At 42.6% G+C, this 23,910-nt stretch overlaps 1 protein-coding gene across 1 annotated transcript in view; it reads left to right on the top strand.

The window, feature by feature from the left end:
• Positions 1-23,642, top strand: part of RPH1 (resistance to phytophthora 1) — a 47,198-nt gene extending 23,556 nt beyond the window's left edge. Inside the window, exons 3-4 of the mRNA XM_087676504.1 lie at positions 23,075-23,244; positions 23,377-23,642. Of these exons, the coding sequence (XP_087532630.1) occupies positions 23,075-23,244; positions 23,377-23,415 (209 nt within the window). The 3' untranslated portion in view covers positions 23,416-23,642. The remainder of the gene's footprint in view (positions 1-23,074; positions 23,245-23,376) is intronic.
• The last annotated feature ends 268 nt before the right edge of the window (positions 23,643-23,910 follow it).

The following is a 23,910-nucleotide window of genomic DNA, read 5'->3' on the forward strand; positions in this document are numbered from 1 at the left end:
GAGAGTCCAAGAGTGGTGATTATACAATGAATGTGCACAATAGAGCCTTGAGTCCTATAAATAGGACTCGACTGTCCTAACCTTGAAGTGGCTTTAGTGCATTTGGGCTAAGTCACTTCATGGCTAGTGTGACAAATGCTACTAGTATCCATCCAGATATCCAAGGTCGTAATAGCACCACTGCAAGAGACTCAACCTCCATCTTTTACACTTTTGGGCTTCACGCGTGGGATATGTTTCCAAGCTTTTGTGAGTGTGGATCAGTTGGAACAAAGTTAGATCTCAACCTACAATTGGGCACATCTATTGAGTCCTAGTGTCTTCTTTAGTGGCATCCTTTAGACTATCATCATAGCCTATTCTTGACTACCCATCTCATTCTCCTTACTATCCACCTTACCCTTCTTATTTGACACCTCATAGTCCTTCCTCCTCGTCAACCAAGCACACGTTTTGTGATAAAACTCGTTGTAATGGGTCTAACTATATTACTTGGTCAAATTTGATGAGACATATCCTAGACTCACAGAACTTGTTGGACATTGTACATGGGATGGAACCCAACTAGATCCTCACCTTGTTGGATACGAGGTTCATTGTTGGAAGGCTAACAATGGAAGGCTAGAAATCCCTCTGTTGTTACAGGGACATGAAGTTTTGAGATGCTTTAATCTTGTGGATAACATTTGATAAGATATTAATCAAATGTGCAAGGTTGTTTAATACGTGATACACATGGTAGTTATTTCATGGTAATAGGCCAAGGACCCTGAGAATGTAGTGGGTGCCAAAGGAAAAAGTTGTAATAAGTTATGTCTAACTGATACTAGGTGATAGCTAGTGTCATATTTGTGCCTACACCAATTTATTGGCCACTAATGTTAGTGGTGATATTAGAGACTAGGCAATAATTAATTAATTAATGCCAGTCTAAGGGTCAATAATTGCTTAAGGATACTTGAAAGACAAATTAGCCTAGCTAATTTAATTATTGGCTAGTGGAATAAATTTTGAGAACACTAGATTAATTATTAAATTAATTTTTAAAATTAATATTTTAAAAATTAATTTAATAAACTGAATAAAGCTTGAAAAAGAGATTAGAAGGTTGCCACTCGGTAAAACTTGCCCATACAAGTGGAAAAAACGTTTTTAGGGGATGGTGGAGTCTATTCTAGCCATTGTGAAAGAGAAGAAAGCTATTAGAGAGCAAGGAGAGGCTGGTCATGTAATTTGCAGCCACCATGGATCAGTCCTATAACTTGTGACAGTAGTTTGAAGCTCTCAAGAAGTAGGTGATAGCAGCCCAAGGTCCTTCTGGTGCAGATGATAGCATACAGGAGGGGGCAACAGTCTTTTTGGTGGTCCTAAGTTGCAGTGACAGCTTCCATGGCTGTTTTTTAGTGTTTCTTGCGATGAAACTCTAAAATTTCTCTCTATAGCATTCTCTCTCATCCTCTAGCTGTCTCTCAAGTTATCTCAGTATTTTCTAGCGGTTTGAGCCATCGGAGGAAGAGATTTTAGTCAATCCCTATTGTAAACCCTAGTTTATAGCAAAAAGTAGGGTTTTGACAACCACCTTGGGATGTGTGCTCAAAATTGAGGGCCTAGGACTTGAATTCTAGCAACTAAAATTGAGGAATTTCAGGGAGATTCAAGAGGCCAGCTAGCCAATATCAGATTTGGAAGCTGAGTTTGTCTTTGAAGGAGTAGTGTGAAGGCTAATTCCCAAGTAAACCAAGGGATAAATTGGTTTGGAGGCTTGTTGGTCAATTTTGGCAGCAAGAGATACTTGGATTAGTAGAGGAGGTGAGAGGATCTCAATTGTACTCCATTCATTTGCAATAAAAGTTAAAGAAATACCTCAAGGGGCACCGGTCTTGGGGCCAATAGGCTGTCCAATGTCCAAGATTGTATGGTAAAGTGTGCAGTTCAGTTTATGTGAATTCTATGATTGCTGTAATTAGTGTTAAATCGGGTTATTTACCACCCTATCCGAGAAGGGAGGCTGGTTTCATTCGCCATCGTTGAGTTGATGCATGGATTAGTCCCAGAGTTGCATTCACAACTACAATATTTTGACCTTGCATCGAAGTGTTCAAAATACTTGATTGATCTCTATGCAGCCTGGGATAGGACCTGTCATATAAATCTCAACCATGAGCTCCAAGAATTTAGGATCATAGACTCGGATGACCTTAAGGTCAAGTTGGTTCAATATTGTTGATTGCTTAATACTCGCTAAGTTCTCCACCACAAGGGGTCCTAAATCCCTTGGTGACTAGGTCACATTGTTCCATAATAAGCTTCCTAAGGAATATTTCAACTTCATACAACAAGTCATTTTAACAGCCCACTATGCCCACGTTCTATGAGTTTGAGTGTCAGCTATTGCATTATGCTCAGTTGTTCGATCGGTTCCATAGTATGCCCTCCTTAGAGGCTTGTCACCACCTCGTGGGGGGGCAGCAAGGGCAAGCCAAGAAGGCACAAAACCAAAATGAAAATAAAAAATCAAAACCAATCAAGTAAATGACAAGGGAATACCCAGTTTGCTGTCAAACCTGGGTGGCAGAATGTACCTAAGAAATTAGGTATTGTCAACATTGTCAAAAGGCTGGCTATTTTGATGATGAGTGTCGATCAAAGACAAGAGACACCCAACTTTAGGTTTAGGTTGTGATAGTGTGGTTTTTGGAGGGTTGAAAAGAGTTTGGAATTCTTAGATCTGCGAAGGCTTGCCTTGTTAGGCTAAGGTGACGAGGCATGTCAAGGTCTAGGAGAATATTCAAGTTCAAGTGTGGGTTAGGGTGAAGATGCATGATCAACAATCTTCGTAGCATAACATTAGTTCAAGAGGAGGTTGAGTTTTGTCCAATTGTAGCTGAAGGATCAAGCTTTCATTTAATCAATAGTACAAAATTCAGGGGTGCTTTCCATTCCCATGTTTTAGTTGTCAAGGCAAAGGTTCATGATGGAGCTTTAGGGGCAGAGCAAAGAAAACAATAATCAATGCTAAACTATCCATGGGAATATGCGATAAAGTGCCCATAGATAAGATGGGCAACTTGTGCACTGTAAATGAGGCTAGGAATAAATGTATCTAGAGGAGAGTGAAAGAGGGCGTTCTGAATAGGAAGACATGATGCAGAATAAGCAAAAAGACAAGATGAAAAGTTAGGAGGCAAAAGCTCTTTGGAGCTTCAAAGAGGGACATACAAGAGTGTTGTAAAACATGTGGAAGAGAAGAATTCATGTCTCTAATCTGGACTTTGCTCTTGTAACCACCTAAAGTATTGCTTCTAGGAAATGAGCCTGCCTTCCAATGCAGCTAGAAAGAATGATTGGTGGGCTTAAATTTATGCAATGCTGTGACTGCCGCTGTCGAGGAAAGACTGTTTCATGTACCATGTGCTTGGCTTTTTGGAGTAGAGGAAAAGCTTAATTGAGCAGATGAAGAAGAGGCAAGTGAAGGATAAGCAACTGTCAATAGAAGTGAAGAACAAGAGAAGGAGAGTAAGGGATTGGGAAGGAGAGTGTTTCACCTTCCAACAATGCCCTATAGAGCTACCACTTGCTGCCCTCATGTCACTAGCCGTACTGCCTCTAGTCAGTAGGTGTTGTCTCAATGTCTTCCTCCTCTCTAGGAGCCCTTCTTAGTGCAATTGTTGTCTATATCGTGAAGCCCTTTGTAACCATAATGTGGATTTGAAACAACTTTTAACATTTTGATGAACTTCATCTAAGATTTTCAATTGAAAAATGCTTAGTGTTGTGCCCCTAGCTCTGGGCATTGTGACTGTTATGTTAGCAGTCCATCTATTTCTGCAGTCTTCTCTTGGTTGCAAGCTCTGTCAGAGACAATAAGAGCTTTTACATTGTGTCAATCTGTGCATTCATCAGATGCTGTTACTTACTGCAATTCCATCATCATCAATTTTGAGGCTCTATGCGACGTGGCAGCTGGTCAGGATTGGCAGCCTACAGATTAGCCATATCTGATATGTTTGATGGTATTTACAGCAGCCAGTTGGCCAGATTCTGTGGGCAGCAGCAGCTCGGTGCTCTTGGGCAGCAGGTTGGCCAAATTCTTCCTCCCTTGCTAATATGTCAGGCAGCCACATCAGTGCCTCCAAAATCAGCCAGCTTTCACCATCATCGTTGTTTTCAGTCTTCATCAGGTGCTTCTCATACTGGTGTTGTCATAGATGTACTTCATCATTCATGCAATGGCTGCTTGACTCAGCTCATCATTACATTCGGTTTCAGTTTGTGAATATATAGGGTTTGTGCTGAGGGAACACAGAATGTATGACCACGACTAAAACATAGACTCAGACAGTGACGTGCAAAACTCAAACCCTAAACGCAAAACACAAAGTGCAAAAACACGAACACAAGCACAAATAGAGAAGAAAGAGAACTCTTTAAAATGAATGAATCAATGCTGTAAATGAAATGAGAAAATATAGAGAATGTGAAACAGGCCTTTGTAAGCCCAAAGGGCAGTAAATTACATTTTAGCAAACAGCTAATTTAGCTTAACAGTAAATTCAGCAAGAAAACTCCACACATAACTAGAAGCACTTTAAACATTGACCCTTGTTGGCCCCAAAGCTTGGCGCCCCTTCCGGTATTTCTTAAGATTATTGAAACATGCTTAAAATTGGTTACAAATGCCTGTATTTCAGCCATAGAACAGGGAACGGCCGTTTTGACCTAGAAACAGCCTAACGCGTTCCAAACCCTCCAAGGAGGTGGAATGGCTAGGAAATGTACCCTACCGTTCCCAAGGCCATTTCCTTACCGTTCCCTACCGTTCCTTGCTGTTCCCCTTGTTATTCCCTGTTTGAAATGACCATTCCAAGCCATTGACTTTTTTTTCTAGTTTTTTTCTTTTTGCTTGTGTTAACACTCCTTCTACAAAATGTTCAACGATCTCCATTGCCTAATATCACGAGTCCTTGCAAAGTTCAAATTTGATGCATTATCAACTCTTGCAAATCACAATCAAATTTCAGCCTATTCTCAATTTCAAGGCAATTATCCATTTATATTGTCTAATTTCAAGGAAAATTGGGATAATTGGGGCAATTTGGAGCATTGAGGGGTATTGGGGCAATTAGAGGGACATTTGGGATATTTAGAAATTTGTGGCATTTTTGGGACGTTAAGAGTAATTTGGGGCATTTAAGACAATTTGGGTGATTTGTAGCATTGCGGGACTATTGGGGCAATTTGGGGCATGCAGGGCATATTTGGGACATCTAAGACATATGATGTTTCCTCTGTTCCCATTTCTTGATCTTGGATGTTCCTCTCGTTCCAGGGGGTCTCGTTCTTATTTTCATTTTTCATTCCAAGTAACTATGATCTCAACGATTTCTCGTGACATAACTGATCCATGGGTGGACAATGGCCTCGAGACCTTCATTGTTACCCTTCAACCAGCTGTAGAATGTTCAAAATCGCGAATGAACACTTCTTATCAAATCCTAAAAATGACAGCAAGCATTTGAATCCAATTTTGTGGAGCATTTGTTGAGTTAATTCTCGTGCATAGTCCCCATACAGTCTCATGTTGTTCCTCTCATAAACAAAGGGAGTTTCTCATGATGAAATTATGAGAATATTATTTTCTTTTCGACAAAATCGCCCAGAAAGTGGTCTAAGCTTGAGATTTGAAAGAAGAAGAAGAAAGGATTTCAGTTGATAATGCTGTCATAACTTGTTTTTCAGATATTTAGCTCAAAAACACTAGTATACCTTGCTATACATGGAGCTACAAGGTTGCCCAATGGAATCCCAATGTCAAGAGGAGAAAAATGGGTTGCTTTCCACACTTCATCTATGCTGTAAGCTCATTCCATGGTTGAAATCCGTAATTTTTTGTAGCAAGAAACAGAAGAGCAGCTGTCTTTAAACTTGGGTTTTTGCAAATGAGAGAGAGAAAGCCCTAAATAGCCAAGATAAGCTTTGTAAATGAGTAACGCGTTGCTCCTTAATCATATCACATTTTTTATTAAGGTTCACTTTTAGATAGTGCACATGGAGGGTAAAAAGAATGTTATGGCTGATGCATTGTCTAGGAAGTCGCCGTTTCAACAGTGTCTATAGCATCATCATGATGTAGATAAGATGAAGATACAATATCTAGAGCATGACGACTTTGATAGAATCTAAAATATGTATCAAATGGTCAGCACCATGAGCAATATACTCTTAGAGAGAGCTTTCTTATAATCCTTGGTTGATTATGTGTTTCAAAGCAATTAACATCCAAAGGATGAAGACTTTGATAGAATCTATAATCTGTTATTAGATGGTCAGCACCATGAGCACTATACTCTTAGAGAGAGCTTTCTTATAATACATGGTTGATTATGTATTTCAAAGCAATTAAGGATAAAGGTTATGGTTGAAAGTCATGCACCTTCGTATGCAGGGCATCGTGGCATTGATGCTACAATGAAAGCAGCTGAAACTTTCTTTTATTGGTCAACCTTGAGACGTGATGTAGATCACTTTGTGCACACAATGATGAGTCTCTTTTGGAGAGGCATTTTTGAGAATGTGTACCACCCTAAAGTTCTCATATTCTTTTCATCCATAGACAAATGGGACATGTGAAGAAGAAAATTTTGTTGTTTTCGATCTTTTGAAATGCTATGTGTCTGAGCATAAAACGAAATGGGAACAATTTTTACCTCTTGTGAAATATGCTTATAACAACACAGTGAACAATTCCGCTCAAAAGACACAGTTTGAGATTGTGGAAGGAGGCAAGAAAGTCCTACCCATTTTGCATACAAAAGGTAAGATATTTGAGGCCAACAAGTATGTCAAGAGTTTGAATGAAGCTTATGCTAAAGTAAAACTAGCTCTCCAACAAACTCAAGCAAAACAAAAGAAAGCAGTTAATCATCACCGCAAAGCTTTGGCATTTGCAAAGGGTGATTAGGTCTTGTTATGCTTTGAAAAGGCCAGATTAAAGAAAATAAAGGGTAAAGACCGTCTTTTTCATAAACACAGTATGAGATATTATGGACATGTCCAAGTGTTGCAAAGGAACAATAAGGTGGCTTACAGGTTGAGGCTACCTGATTATTGAAAGATTCACAATGCTTTTCATGTGTCTACTTAGGCCTTTCCATGCCTAACGATATCAATAATGAGATGCAGCTAGAGATTGAGAAACTTGATGAGATATTGATTCCTGAGCAGATATTTTGCACATAAGGGTTATGGATTTGTATAGTTCTAATTGGTTGTATACTAGTGCAATAACTATCATCTTTTTAAAAAATATATAGATTGCCAGAACATGGGGTAATAGCAACATGCTTGGTTACATTGAAACATATATGGATAATTATACATTGGTAGTACATGGAGTAATAACAATATGCTTGGTTACTTGGAAACATATATAAACAACTATACATTGACAATACATGTAGTAATGGCAATGAGCTTGGTTGCAAGAAAGCATGTATTGATTATTTAGTATACCATGTTAAAGCTTAACTGTATGCAATCAAGGTTGCTTGCGATGTTTCAAGAGGGGAATATATCACTAGAATGAGAATTAACTTATAAACTTAATGACTTAATTAAACTTCACAAAGATTTTTAATTAAAACGAACTTTAATTTGCATACCTCTAGCTCTTGGCATGGTAACCATTGCACTAACAATAAAGAATTTGACACTGGGACATGCGGTGGAAAAGTGTGCAGGCCATGTGGTATATGGCCAAGTCTAAAGGAACAAGATGCAATATGAAACTTTCATTAAATTGAAAGTTTGCACCTTAGAATTAAGTTACATTGAAAGTTTCGCCTAGTAAGCAGCTCACTTAAATGGATAAAAAGTTTACCCATTGCATATGCTTTTGTTTCTCGGAAAGATATTGTTGCATTGGACCACAAGCATCACCATGTGCAAGTTAAATTTTGCAGACATGTCTCATTGAACCATAGCCTTTACAAATAGGTTTTCCATGTGCCTCGAGTAAGCAATGAAGGCACCATATCAAATTTTTGCAAACATGACAAACTAGCAAAATTCAAATGACCAAAACACACGTGCAAAAGTTTTGCATTTGAATAGAAATAGCACATGCTGTCTTTCACACATTTTTTATAGTTATTGAGCTTACAAACAACCCATGAGGTAGTGAACTAGATGCAATAATCATATCACTACAAGAGAGATCATGAACTATACATCTATCATCTAAAAACTTCATATTACAAAGGTTAAAGATCTGTTTGTATAACAAAATTAGCCCCTAGCAAATAGTGTTTCCAAGTGGAAAGAGCATGAATTACAGCAAGAAACTCTTTTTCATAAACTTGCAAATTTTTCTCAGCACCTTGTAAAATTCTACTCTCATATGCCACAACATGGCCTTTTTGCTTTAGAACTGCACCAATGCTGTTCTCACATGCATCACATTGAACAACGAAAGGTTTTCGAAGATTTGGCAAGATCAACATTGTATCCAAAGTAAGCTTTTCTTTCAGCTTATTGAGTGCTGCAATTTCCTCCTCAGCCCATGTAAATGGAACTCCCTTCTTTTGCAATGCATGAAGGGGTGAAGCAATTTCAACAGCGTATGTGTTAGCCTGCTCTTATTCAGTCTCAGTCTGTCATCTCCTGGTTGTGAGCTCCTGTCAGAGTCTGACAGGAGACAGAGGAGCTCTGTCAGTGTGTTTTTAGGCTGCTTTAGTCAGCATGCAGCCTTGGGCATTTTACAGCCCAGATCTGGGCTGTTTTTGGGGTGACTGCCCATTATTTTGGGCAGTCGGACCAGTTCTGGTCAGTCGGACCAGATCTGGCCATAGTCGGCCAGATCTGGCCAGGTCGGCCAGTTTAGCTGGTCGGCCAGTTTTCTGGCTGGGGGCTATTTATAGCAGCCCCCCCCCAGTCAGTCCAGTATTCATGCTCTGCAGGTACAGCACTGCTCCCTCCGTCTCCGTCTCCGGCATTGGTGCTGCCTCTGCTTCCAGTCTGTCCTGGTTCCCTCACTGACGCTCCGGGCTGCGTGCAGGGACTGTTCTGTCCATTCCAGTGTATTCAGCATTCATCTCAGTCAGTGCAGACTTTCTTCCTTCATTCTCTGCTTCCTCTCTCCTCTCCTCTGTGTTCGTGTTCTTCTTTCGCTGCGCACTCTCACATGGTATCATCGCCTGATTGAGAGCATGGAGGACGAGAGAAATACCTTACTGTTGCTGCCCACAGTTCCACAACAGCCAGGCGATTCCTTCAGGCGGCTGCCAACAGGTCCATCCGAGCCAGGCGACTGCATCAGAAGGCTGTACAGCCTGCGTTTGCTGTACACAGGGGCTGCCACGTCATCCAGTGACGCAGCAACCCTGCGTTTGCTGCCAGGCGACCTCTTCTGCTGCAGGGCGACCCTCCTACAGCTTGCGTTTTGCTGTTTTGCAGGTCGCTTCTACCCCCGGCTGCTCCTTTCCTGCAGGCGACCTCTGTCTGGGCTGGTTCCCGGTGCTGGTGGTCTCGATTCTGGTGTTCGACATCAGATCTATTTGCGTTTTGCAGATCCAGGTGTTCGTAGGCACTCTCTGCCTGCGTCTTGGTGGTTGGTGACCACATTGTTGGTCCTATTTCGTCAGCGGCACAACTTTCTTTGGTATTTTGCAGATTGGAAGATGTCTTACCAGTTTTCAGGCTTTGAAGACTCAGAGGATGAGCTTCTTTCTCATCATTCCTCTGAGCGGAGGCGGGACTATCGTGAAGTTCGACATCGGGAAGACCCTCCTCGCACTCGTCCCTCTTCAGTCCATGCATCTCAGAGGGTTCCATCTACTGCGAAGGTTTCTTCAGTGAAGACTGCATCAACTGTGCGGATGCCTTCCTTGATTCCCTCTATCCAGGTGCCGATTCTCCCTTCCTTTCCGAAGGAAGACAAATTGGATGGTTCCAACTATTCCCTATGGTCATGCAAGGTGGCTTGCATCCTTGATACCTTTGATCTGTGGGAGCTTGTTTCTTCGCCCATCGACCGACCCCCCGTGGATTCGTCCGATGGCACCTCTATGGACCGTGCAGCCTTATGGGATAGGCTCAACTCACGAGCCCGTTCCTTTCTTTTTATGAGTCTCCATGATTCTGTTCTTGTACATGTTCACAGGTTAAAGACCGCGGCGGAAGTATGGACAAAGCTTGCGTCTTTGTATCAGCACAAGACATTTGCCCACAAGATTTCCCTGGAAAAGAAGTTGCGGATGCTCAGTCTTGATGGTTCTTCTTCCATGAAGGAGCACATCACGAAGATGGAGGATATGCGAGGCGAGCTAGCCTCTCTTGGTCGTTTGATATCGTCTGAGGATATGGCGATGATTCTGTTGACTCAGCTGCCATCACCCCATTATGATGTCTTCTACACCAGCCTCATCACTACGAGAACCCGTGAGACTCTCCTATGGAAGGAGCTTTCCCCGCTTGTCTTGGAGCATGACGAGCGACTCAAAGAGGTGGGAGCCAGTGGCTCCACCAAGGCATTTACGGCTGCCACAGGTGGTGGCAAGAAGAAGAAACAAAAGAAGGAGAAGTCCAAGGACAAGAAGGAGGAAGATAAGAAGGATGCGAAGGAGAAGAAGCCCAAGTGTCCCCATTGTGGGAAGGGCACTCATCCCGAGGAGAAGTGTTGGCAGAAGTATCCCCATTTTAAGCCTAAGGAGAAGGACTCGAAGGCAGCCCCAGCCACAACAGAATCTGCGTTTGTGCATCTCTTTGTTGAGGAAGACACTGCCCTAGCTTCTACCACACAGGAGAAGCCTTGGCTCATCGACAGTGGAGCATCTTCACATATGACCTTCCGTCAGGATTGGCTTCAGGATCTTCGTTCCAGAGGGGGTACAGTCACCATTGGTGACAATTCTACAGTTCCTGTTCATGGAGTGGGGACTTTACCTATGTTTTCTGACAGGCGGTCTTCCTCCGCCAAAGTTCTCTATGTGCCTGATTTGGGTTTTAACCTATTATCTGTGCATGGTCTTACTCAGTTAGGTACCCGAGTCATTTTTACTCAGGATGCAGTCACAGTGGAGGATGCTTCTACAGGTGATGCTCTTTGGACAGGTACACAGGAGGGTGGGCTTTATACGCTCACAGCCTTGGCTGCGCGGGCTTCCCATGAGCTTGGGCTGCTCTGGCATGCTCGGTATGGTCATTTGAACCTTGATTCTATTCGCCGGGCTTCTAAGAGGAAGATGGTGGAGGGACTTCCTGATTTCCCTCCTCTTCACACTTTGTGCCCTAGCTGCTTGAGGGGCAAGCAGCACCGGCAGCCTCACCCGCAGGTTGCTTCTAGGAGGGCTACTTCTCCGCTTGAGTTGGTTCATACCGACCTTTGCGGACCTATGGGCACGGCCTCCCTTGGGAAGGCCAAGTATTTGATGCTGATTGTGGACGACTTTAGTCGTTATGTGTGGCCTTATTTCTTGGAGTACAAGAGCGAGGCGTACTCCCGTTTCTGTGAGTGGCAGGTGTTTGTGGAGACCCAAACAACTTCCAAGGTCCGTGGTGTTCGAGCTGATCACGGTGGAGAGTTCACTTCTCACCTTTTCTCTCAGTTTTGCAGGGATCATGGTATTCGGGTGGAGTATTCCCATACGAACACACCATCAGAGAATGGTGTGGTGGAGCGTGCGAATCGGACCATGATTGAGATGGCCCGATCTATGCTGGAGCATAGGAGTCTTCCTCATTTCCTTTGGGGTGAGGCGGTGGCTACAGCGGTGCATATACGCAACCGCTCTCCGACTTCGGCGTTACAGGACATGACTCCATATGAGGCTTTCTTTGGAAAGAAGCCTTCCGTGTCCCATTTTCTCATCTTTGGGTGCGATGCTTTTGTCCATGTGGACAAGAAAAAGAGGAAGACGAAGTTCGACTCTAAGTCGAGAAAGTTTATCTTCGTTGGTTATAGTACGACCACGAAGGGATATTGGCTCTACGACCCGACGACTCGGCAGGTTGAGGTGAGCAGGGATGTGATCTTTGATGAGGCTTCGGCCTCTGAGGATCCGATTGATGGTTCTATTTCAGATGTTTCTTTATCTTCGACGGACCCCCCCCCCCCCACCTTCTCTCCCTTCACTTCCTTCCAGGATCACCCTTAGCACCCCCCATATTCCTCCTCCTTCGGCTTCCCTTTCCCCTTTGGTGGATGTGCCTTCGTCTTCTACGAGCTCTTCTACCGCCACTTCGGGATCTTCACGGGATATACAGCCTTCTTCAGATGCGGAGGATTTACCTTCACTCGGTGAGGGGGAGTCCCTCTCCGATTTGGGTGCTTTACAGGTTTCGGAGACCCCCCAGTCTCCCTCACAGGAGTCTCTCAGGATTCCTTTATGGTATCGCCGGCTCATGCAGGATTCAGGTGTTACTCACTTTCCTGCTTCTTCTTCAGGTCCACGTCGATCAGTACGTTTACAGGCCCAGCGGGACAGTTCACTATGTGTGAACTATGCTCTTATGTCACAGATTCTTCAGGATTCCGAGCCTTCCACTGTGGAGGAGGCTCTTGCACATGATATTTGGAGACAGGCTATGCAGGCCGAGCTCGACTCCATCGAGCGAAACCATACGTGGGAGCTTGTACCGCGTCCCGCGAAACGGAAGGTGATTGGTGTGAAATGGGTCTTTAAGACCAAATATCTTGCAGATGGCTCCTTGGACAAGCATAAAGCTAGGCTTGTTGCCAAGGGTTTTGCCCAGCGTGCAGGGTTGGATTACTTTGAGACTTTTGCTCCTACAGCTAGGATGTCCACCATCCGAGTGCTTTTGGCTCTTGTTGCTCATCACCGTTGGCCTGTCTATCAGATGGACGTCAAGTCTGCTTTTCTGAATGGCGTTCTTGAGGAGGAGATTTATGTTTCACAGCCTCCTGGTTTTCTTGTGCAGGGGAAGGAGGATCATGTCTACAGGCTGCGGAAGGCTCTTTATGGCCTAAAGCAGGCTCCTCGTGCTTGGTACCAGCGGATTGACTGCTTCTTTCTACAGAGTGGCTTTGCGCGCTCCGCTTATGATCCCAACCTCTACTTACGGGTTGTGGATTCTCTTTCGGTGTTCCTCATCTTGTATGTGGATGATCTTATCATTACAGGGAGTGATACTCAGCAGGTGGAGCATACACGGTCCATTCTACAGCAGGAGTTTGACATGACGGATCTAGGGATCCTTCATGTCAAACTCCTGATCCTTCACTTCTTTCTAGGTCTGGAGATCTATCAGATGGCACAGGGCATTTTTATCTCGCAGCACAGGTACATCTCCGAGCTTCTTTCGGAGTTTGATATGGCTGATTGTCGGCCTATCTCATGCCCTATGGACCCTGAGTCCAAGCTTTTGACAACTGGAGTTCCTCTTACCGATCCCACCCGTTACAGGTGCCTTGTCGGCTCTCTTATCTGGCTGCTTCACACACGGCCGGATATCTCCTTTGTGGTGGCTTTATTGTCTTCCTTTATGCAGACTCCTACCCAGGATCACTGGCAGGCGGCCTTGCGGGTTCTTCGCTATTTGCAGGGGACTTGATCCTTTGGGATCATGTATGGAGATGGGATTACCCTTTCTGGATGGAGTGATTCTGATTGGGCAGGTGATGTGGATTCGCGACGATCCACTACAGGTTATGCTTTCACCCTTGGATCTGGTGCTGTCTCTTGGAGCAGCAAGAAGCAGCCTACTGTGGCTCTTTCTTCTACAGAGGCTGAGTATCGGGCCCTATGTTCGACCGCTATGGAGGCCGTTTGGCTCCGTCGCTTACTCGCGGAGATTGGCTTTTCCCAGACCGGACCTATGGAGCTGCGCGTGGATAACCAGAGTGCTCTTGCTCTGGCCAAGAACCCGGTGTTTCATGCTCGTACGAAGCACATTGAGGTTCAGTATCACTATGTTCGAGAGCGGATCGTGGATTCGGAGCTGGTGGTGGTCTATTGTCCTACGGCAGCCAATGCAGCTGATCTCTTTACGAAGCCGTTGCCTCAGGCTTCTCTGCTTCATCACATGCGGTTCTTGGGTCTTCAGACTCTCCCAGGAGTTGAGAGGGGGTGTTAGCCTGCTCTTATTCAGTCTCAGTCTGTCATCTCCTGGTTGTGAGCTCCTGTCAGAGTCTGACAGGAGACAGAGGAGCTCTGTCAGTGTGTTTTTAGGCTGCTTTAGTCAGCATGCAGCCTTGGGCATTTTACAGCCCAGATCTGGGCTGTTTTTGGGGTGACTGCCCATTATTTTGGGCAGTCGGACCAGTTCTGGTCAGTCGGACCAGATCTGGCCATAGTCGGCCAGATCTGGCCAGGTCGGCCAGTTTAGCTGGTCGGCCAGTTTTCTGGCTGGGGGCTATTTATAGCAGCCCCCCCCAGTCAGTCCAGTATTCATGCTCTGCAGGTACAGCACTGCTCCCTCCGTCTCCGTCTCCGGCATTGGTGCTGCCTCTGCTTCCAGTCTGTCCTGGTTCCCTCACTGACGCTCCGGGCTGCGTGCAGGGACTGTTCTGTCCGTTCCAGTGTATTCAGCATTCATCTCAGTCAGTGCAGACTTTCTTCCTTCATTCTCTGCTTCCTCTCTCCTCTCCTCTGTGTTCGTGTTCTTCTTTCGCTGCGCACTCTCACAGTATGAACCTTCTATAGTAAGAACACAACCCCAAAATGTTGTGTACATCATGCAAGTTTCTCAATTGAGGCTAGTTGCGTATTGCTTTCACTGTTGCAGGATATGTTCTAACACCATCTTTTGAGACAATATGCCCAAGAAGTGAATCTCTAACATGGAAGAATTCACTCTTTTTTGCATTAATAACCAGCTTGTGTTTTCTAAGTTCCTTAAACAACACAATCAAATGCATCCGATGTTCCGTCTCATTCTTTGAAAAGGCTATGATGTCATCAAAGAATGTGTCAATGAAAGATTTGTAGGGTGGAAAAAATCGTTCCGTTGTGCGATTAAACGTCACAAGTGTACTTGTAAGCCCAAATGGCAAGACCAAGAACTCATATAATCCAAAAGTGGTCAAGACCAAGAACTCATATAATCCAAAAGTGGTCCTAAAGGTTGTCTTTTGCACATCTTTTGGCCTTATACGTATTTGATGATACCCACTTTTTAAGGTCTATTATGCTAAAGATTGCACTTCTTTCTAGCCGATCAAGGTTATCATCAATCCTTGGTATAGGGAATCTATTTGTAATGGTGTTTTTGTGCAGTAATCAATACACATTTGCTATGAACCATGCTTTTTCTGCGCAAGGAGTATAGGTGAGCAAAGGCACTCACTCTATAGGGTGGCGTGTTTGGAGGCGTAGTAGTAGGCACAAGATCAATAGAATGATCCTCTGGCCTTCCCAGTGGTAATTCTCCAAGTAGGGTGGGAGAAAAATAATTTTGGAATTCTTTTAAGAATTCTATCCGCTCATTATTCAGCTTTGAAACATTAGACTTAGCATCATTTGTGCTACATCTTTTGCAAAAACTTAGTACGCGAAAATATGATTTTTCATTATTGAAGAAATTGTAGAAGTAGACGAGGAGTAGACTATTCCTTCAACTTTACATCAATAACATGTTGCCTTCCTTTATGAGTGAGAGCAATTGTCCTATTATATACATCAATCAGCCTTGGAATGGCATAGTGTGAAAATCCTCACTATCCACATATGATTGCAAATGAATTCGGAGTTTTTTAATGATAGGGATGATTGACTCTGCATGATCAGGACAAGCCAAACTAGCCTCACCCATGGGACTCATTTCGTCATCTCTAATGCCCAACTTGACCGCCAATTTTGGGGAAATGAAGTTGGCACGATCTCCTGCATCAAAGAAAACTAGCGCATGCTGATCCCTCACATTGCCCCATGCATGGCATAGCTTTGAAGCATCCATGTTGGGTTGCTCACCAACAAGATCGGATACCAATTCAATAGAAGTTTTATGCTTCTTGCCTTTTTGATCCTTATTGTTATTTGCATGGTTTTTAGACTTGAGTTTTGGGCATTCACGTGCTAAATGCCCTTCTTGTTCACAAACATAGCATTTGTTTGTGTCATACAATGCCTTTCTTTTAGCAGCTTTCTTTGCACTAGCAAATGACCTTTTGCCTTGTCTGTCTTTTTGAAAAAACGACTTTGACTAATTTTCAACATGTTGATCCTTTTTTAAGGATATAAACTTGTTGCCCAAAAATTCAGTCTTGTTGCTCTTATTTTCAACATTGTGCTTTGAAGCATCTTTGTTGCCCTTAAATCCTATGACATGTCTCTTCATCAATGCTTAAGCTGTATTTACATTTTCAGTCAATTGTGCCACGCTGGTCACTTTTGTCTTGGTGCAATATTTAGGGATTTCTTTGGGTAGACCACAATAGTAGGTCTCTATTTGCTTAGGCATTATGAATCACGAAAAGAGCTAACTAACAACAACGCTGCTTAGAATTTGTTTGTATACTCTTCCAAATCAGCACAATGAATTGTGTGCAATTTGTACCAAGTTGTTGTCACATCCGTTTCAAAAGTGTTTGCGAGCTATTGAGAAGAGAAAACTTGTTTGAATGGCACCCAAGTTGCAGGTGCCTTGCCTTGCATCAAAAGGGTTGTCTATCATTGAAGTGCATTTCTTTTAAAAGAAAGTGGTTGCCTTACGCACTTTTGAAGGCTTGGAAAACTGCCCTCAAAGTAGGCTGCATCAAATTGTTGAATGAAGGTCAAAGCCTTCAATCTATCCTACATACCATTAAATGTTTCAAATCTGATTGTTGTCCCGCCTTCTTTGTAGTCTTTAACTTTACCCAAAGGTGTCAAGTTATCATACACGGGTGGCCGCAAAAACGGTGGTCCCGGTGATGCCATTGCTGCTTTTGCATTTGACATGTGCCCAATAGTGGCTCCCAATTGACCAAACATTGGAGTTTGCATACTTGGCTGCATACCAATATTTACCATACATGCTAGTGTGCATTTGGGGCTGCATTTCCCCATGATAGTTCCCCTAAACACCTTACATAGGTGGTTGAAAACCAGTTGCATTTTGCATGCCAACATAGGTGGGTGCAATGGCATTCATAGCATGAAACACCAATCCACCCCCAAAATAACCTAGATGCATAGATGGTGGAAAAATTATTTGCTGTCCACGAGGAATATGGTGTACGTTATTTCCTAATGGATGATCATGTTGCTGAACTGGAGTTCCTTGCACATTTGGCATTATAGGTGCCGGCACATGCAATATATTTGGCTGAAAAGTTTGCCCATGAGCCTCACTTGGCTATTTAGAATGCGAAGCAACTTTTTTCCCTTTAACATTAGGAATTAAGTGCATAAATTCAACAAATTGAGATTGTTGAATTAACTGTTGCAAGTTCATTACAACACTTGCTAAACATTGCATTTGCTTCATGAGCACCTTGGACTTGCGGAATTACATGTGATTGAGCTCCATGCTCATTGATCACATTTATTGCTTGTTGTCCTAAAGCATTTTCAGCATTTGGAGACTCAAAACCATGTGTTGAGTGTCTTTCAAGAGGGGATTCCTGTTTCTGACTCCTACTACTAGTGTTGTGTGACATCTTTTCCCATTTGTCCCTTGCTGTACATTGTTTTCAGCGAGTATAAACCTTGTTGTAACTGAATGATAGCAAGCCAAAATGCATGTGTTTGCTTCTTGAGACGACCACAAGCTCACCTCCTTGAGAAAGTTGGTGATGTCTCGGCAATGGAACCATGAAACCGGCCTTTGGAAGTCCAAAGGGCAATAAACCACATTTTAGCAAACACTTTTTCAGCTTCACATTAAATTCAGCAAGAAACTCCACACACAATTGCAGCTAGAGTGCTCGTGCACCACACATTGACACTTGTTGGCTCTAAAACTTGTCGCCCCTTTTGGTATTTCTTTAGATGACTCAAATATACACGAAATTGGTTACAAATGGTTGTATTTCAGTGATTTCTCTTGATATAATTGATTCACAGGTGTACAACAATAATTCATGGAACGCCATCGATGAAAACTTTCCGTGGCCTTGACACCTTCATTGTGGCTCTTTAACCAGCGGTAGAGTATTCAAAACTACGAATGAACACTTCAATCTACCAAACCCTAATACAATAAACATTTGAATTCAATTTTGTAGAGCATTTATTGAGATAGTTCTCCTGTATAACACACACTCTCAACGAAGACAGAGAAACCCAGTATCGAATCTCGACTCTCTCTCTCTTTCTCTCTCTCTATGTAGTTCCATGTTGTTTCTCTCACAAACGGGGGGGTTTAAGGCTTGAGATCTTGAAGAAGAGAGGATCTCAGTCCATAGTGTCATCATAACCTGTTTTTTTTGATATTTAGCTAAAAAACAACAGTTTATCTTGTTAAATATGAAGTTATGAGGCTATCCAAGGAAATCCCCATACCAAGTGGAGAAAAATGGGTTATTTTCCACACACATCTATGCTATAAGCTCATTCTATGGTTGAAATTTGTAATTTTTTGTAGCAAGAAAGAGAATAGTGGTTGTCTCCAAACTTGGGTTTTTTCAAATGAGAGAAAAAAAGACCGAAATATCCAAGATAAGCTTTCAAATGAGTAATCGATTGCTTCTTAATTATATTATATTTTTGATTAAGGGTAATTAATGACTTAATAATTAATAATATGTGAGATGCTCATTGGGCAAAACTTTAGCGCAGGGCTTGCTTAATAACTTAAGTGTCCTAAGCGAGTTGCTTATTGGGCAAAACTTCCAATGTAACTCAATTTTAAGTGCAAACTTTTAATTTAATGAAAGTTTCATGTTATACCTTGTTCCTTTAGTCCTAGCTATGTACCACATAGTCCACACACTTTTCTACTACATGCTCTAGTGTCAAATTCTTCATTGTTGGTGCAATGGTCACCATGCCAAGAGCTAGGGGTACCAGAATTAAAGTTCATGTTAATTAAAAATCTTCATGAAGTTTAATTAAATCATTAAGTTCATAAGTTCATTTCTCATTATGGTGATAGAATGCTGAAGACAAAGCTATCCAATAGCCGGTGGCTCTCATGGGAGTGGATTGAGAGAGATGTTGATGTGTGTTGTCTATCAGAGACGGATCCTGAGTGTAATAATCACTAGTTGGAGTAGATGTTAATGAAAAAAAATGCTAAAAACATAAAAATAACACTTGATAAAGATGATGAAAGTTAATCATTGGCAACAGTAAGAGGTTGGGTGACAACTGTAGGCCATGTAGCAATAATCACTGGAGTTGGAGAGCTAGTGGAAGAGAGACTGATGGTAGTTGAAATTCGCAAGACAAGGATAGGGCTTAATGGTGGGTATCCTGTTTATTCGTAAATGTGGAAGGATCCTCCCAAATTAGGGTTTTGCATGTGGAACACAAACTCTCTAGAACCGCTTTTTGTTTAATGAAACTTTTGGTAATTTGCTGTTTTGGGGCTATTTTAAAGAGCTAATCATTGGGTAATGAATTTTTAGCCCAACATACTCTTTTAGGCCCAAAACTAGAACTAAGAAGGGACTAGAAGAAAGGCTCAAGCCCATTTTTACCCCAAGGTATCCCATCTCAAAGTAGTTGGGGCATTGGACAAAAGGTATACATTGGCTGCCCAGCGGCCTACCAAAACTATAGAGGTGATGGTTATCTTATCAAGGGAGTCCAAGTAGTCACCCTAGAGAGGATAGTGTATCGGACAAAGAGTGGTGTTGGCTGCCTAGCAGCTTACCAAGTCTTGCAAAGACGGATGGAACCACAATGTTTTTTTTTTTTGGTTGATATGGTTTGCGGCCTTTCAAATAATTATGCCCCATAGAGAGAATCAAAAGAAATGGTTAGATCTAATACATCATAAAACAATGAGCAAACCCAACCGCTCAAAGGTAATGATTACGAGGAAAGGGTGATGGAGTAAGGTGGTGGTAAGGCGGTGAGGAATCACATGTGGAGATAGCTTAGGATCTGCGTAGGTGTGCTTTGCACAATGAGATGCATAGAGGAGTGTATTACATAATGAGAATGTGCATGCAGTAAGTGCCACTTGGGCAATGTATCTCGTGGGAAAGTTGTTCACTTGTCTAATCGCCCTTTACAAAGATAATGAAATCATGCAATTCAAAGGAGAAGGTATTATAGGACCCAGGGGGGGGGTTGAGAGGTCGATGTCGAAGACAAATGTCGAATCTTGTAAAATACCATGAAAGGAAGTCCCTCTCGACCTTGGATGTTGATGTCGAAGGAGAAAGAGGAGCATAATGTCGGTCTTCATGTGGTGTTGAGAACCATAATGATTAAGATGAAGATGAGGATGAAGCACCCCCAACTAGAAGAGCAAGATAGAAGTCATTGCCATGATGGCATAAAGAGAGATGTTGCAAATTCCACCTTGGGAGAGGAAGCCTTCATGTTGGTAGAAGAGCAAATCACCTAGGATGATAAAACCATAAAAGGAATGGTGTGTATCCCATATCTCTAGCTTAGGAAGAACTGGTGCAAACTTGCATGTTAGTGCTATATTGAAATAGAAAACCTTGCAAGAGATAAGAGTCTGCAAAATAGAGGTCAGTAGCGAGATGCTCAAAAGCAAAATAAAACATAAAAGTAAAGCTAAATGAAAGAACAATGTAATGAGAGTGTATGTGTGAGCATGCAATGGAAGACTAAAGAAGGAAAGATTGAAGATGGAGTCACCATCGCATATGCCCATCAACAGGTCTCTACCAATGAAACGCTTGACAAGGTGGATAAGTGGTTCTAGATGAAGGTGTAGAGGATGACTTATAGGAATGGATGCAAAGAGTGTAATGGGTGGGGAGCTAGTAGACCAATCTGCTAATCTTTTAGGGGTATTGAAAGATATAGGCTATTGAGGTTGTTCGTGTGTGACATATCAAACAACTATTGGGGTAGATGAAGCAAATGGGGCAGCAGTAGGAGGCATAGCTTCATTGGACTGTTTAGCAGGAGTGGAGATAGTCATAGCGGTTTGTGGAGGTTTCTTAGGAGGAAGACCTTTGGCTTTCGTACGACACTCCTCGTCCACATGGCCCGATCTCTACCAGCGTATGCAAAATCTATTTTCCTTGGGAAGTTGTTGCTAGATGGGTTTTTTTTCTTTGGTTCTGTCGGAGAAAGGGGGTCACCCTTATTTTGACTTGCCTTGGCATCTTGTGAGTTCTTGCCACCTCTAGTTTTTCTATGTGAAGAAGAGGCAGCTAGGCCCCTGTTTGAATAAGAGTATATGGAGGACTTCTTGTGGACTTGATCGTGCAGCCTCAGATAATGCATGAACTGAGACTCAAACTCATAGAAGGATGGAAATTAGGGCAATGAGATAATGTGCTGAATGAAATGGAAGTATTTTCCAAGCAGCTTATTCAAAAATAATATAACTTGATTGTCATCTAACTTTGGGGAGTCAGTAGTGGCAAACTTAGTGAGTAACCACTGATATTTGGCCAACCTAGCTTTTAGATTATCTCCTTTCTTAATGGAAAACATCTAAAGCTCAAAGTTGAGATTGATAGGTGGAGTGCGATCATGGGCCACATAGCGGTCAATGAGATGACTCCAATGCTCAGATGCAAGGGGAAAATGCTGTGATCGAGAATGGAACTTAGGAAGTAACCCTTGCATTAATTCAACATTGGCTATGACATTGTGAACTCTTCATTAATGGACATGCTTATGGTGATCTAATCGAGGATTTGGCATGACTCTAGACCAATGATGAGGTTTTGAAGTCCTCGAGATTCAAACACTTGTTGCATGAAGTTTGACCAAGTGGTGAATTTTGACTTGTTAAAATAAGTCTTATTCGAAAAGGCATTCTTGGCCTCAGGAATAGGAATGATAGTGCTGTAGGATGGGAAATGTGGGTAGGGTGGAGGAGTGGAGTAAATTGGGGAATTAATCCCAGAGTGCCCACTATGCACGTGGAAACTGTGCATTGTGGATCCAAATTTGGGTATGGGCATGGTGCTCACTCCCTGTGCGGCCGATGGGACTAGGTGCAAGGCGAGTCAGGAGCTCCGTTGTCATTTTATGCACACTTGGGGCGGCCAGGACCTGTTCTTCATGATGCAAGCAAGTAGCCCTAGGTGCAGGGTGAGTTAGGAGCTCCATTGTCATTTGATGCGCACTTGGGGCTGCCAGGACCTGTTTTTCATGATGCAGGCAAGCAGCCCCATTTGGTGATATATCAAAACCCCCCCCCCCCCCCCCCCCCCCCCTCCTTCCCCTTTGCCCCCAAAAATGGCTTCTTTTCCCCAGACCGCCTTGAGAGGCTTGTATACAGGATGTAGTTGTGACTTTGCATCAGCTCCAGCTAGTCTGTCGAGCATGAGCACCCCATTGTAATCAGTTTTTTTGAGTAATATAATCAGTCACATTTTAGTTGCAAAAAAATAAATAAATTTAGTCTCCATCAACAGCCCCAAAAAGACATTATTCATATTTATTGGTATTTATTTCACATGGTAGGACAAATGTGTTAAACAACATAGGGTTAAATAACATCAATCACCCTTTTTCCACTCATTAAACATCCCCAAAACTCAAATATAAAATGCACCTAAGTATCAAGGCTCCTATATTAAATGCACCTGAGGAGTCTGGGCGCCACTTGAGACAGTCAATGTGTATCCAAGCTATGAACATAAAGCCTGATTTGTGACATAGTATTATACAGAACTGATGCTGTCCGCATGCTGGCTCATCTGCTGAATGAGAAATAATGGAGGGCATAAGATGATTCCTGATAAGCATGTGGTAGCACTCTGGCTCTTATTTTGTGGGTTCCATTCAGGCAACTACTTAGACATGCTTGACATGGCTGGTCAACAAGCTTAACTTGTTGAGCCCATTTTTGAGGAGGTTTGTGAAAGTGTTCAGTTCTCAATTCTCACTTCTCTTATGTTCTCTTGTTCTCATCCTCCACTCATGACTCATTGGTGGTGGTGCTAAGGAAGTTTCTGAAAACTTTAAAAGATATCTTGTTCCGTCTGATGTGCTTGATTCTTTCCTCATTATTCTATTGCATATGGCAGCCATTCCTTCTCTACGAGCTCGAGACTGCTCCAATAAAGAGAAAGATGCTCTTAATTACCTTTTTGTCGGCATTCCCCTTATCAATGTGCTTCTACCAATCTTTTGGAAGTCTTTTGCTGCTGTTTGGGCTGCAGATGTTGTGGCCTTTTTCATCATGTATGCATGGAAGGTAACATATCTATTGTATTGCAAACAACACACACACACGGGTGTGGGCATGCATGCACACACACACACACACACACACACACTCTCTCTCTCTCTCTCTCTCTCTCTCTCTAACTTATTTGTGCTCATGCAGCTTGACTGGTTAGCAGCTGCTAAAGAGGTGGATGAATAGCATATGTTGATATCAGGCTTTTTGCCTGATATTTATGAGTTTTTATAACCCATTATTCATCTCTTTGTACATTATACAGTGTCATTAATTAGTTCTTGCCTATACTTTCCTCTTTTCTATAATTTGACATCACAGAACAGCTTCTGTGCAGATGTGCTTTGATATCTGTACTGCATGATGCTAGTTTGGGACTCTTGAGTTTGTGTCAAATTTTCTATTTCTTTGTGCATGCCATTTTTTCAGAAATGTTCAGTGAGCACTGTTTAAACTTGAATGACTCCCTATACATGCATGCTGAACAGGCCAACGTATCACTCAACAGGCTAATGCACATGATTTAGTTAAGCATGATAATAACACTTTAGGCACTCCGATAATCAATGGCAAGCAAAGAGACGGTGATCTACAGTTCAGATTGCAAGGTTACGTGGAATGCAGAACACTCAACTATTGTATCTTCATTCGTTTACACAATCAATTCAAGTGTATTATAAT

The sequence above is a fragment of the Lygodium microphyllum genome, chromosome 4, assembly GCF_053477565.2.
Source record: "Lygodium microphyllum isolate KBCC chromosome 4, Lygodium_microphyllum_v1.1.10, whole genome shotgun sequence".
Classification (NCBI taxonomy): Eukaryota; Viridiplantae; Streptophyta; class Polypodiopsida; order Schizaeales; family Lygodiaceae; genus Lygodium; species Lygodium microphyllum.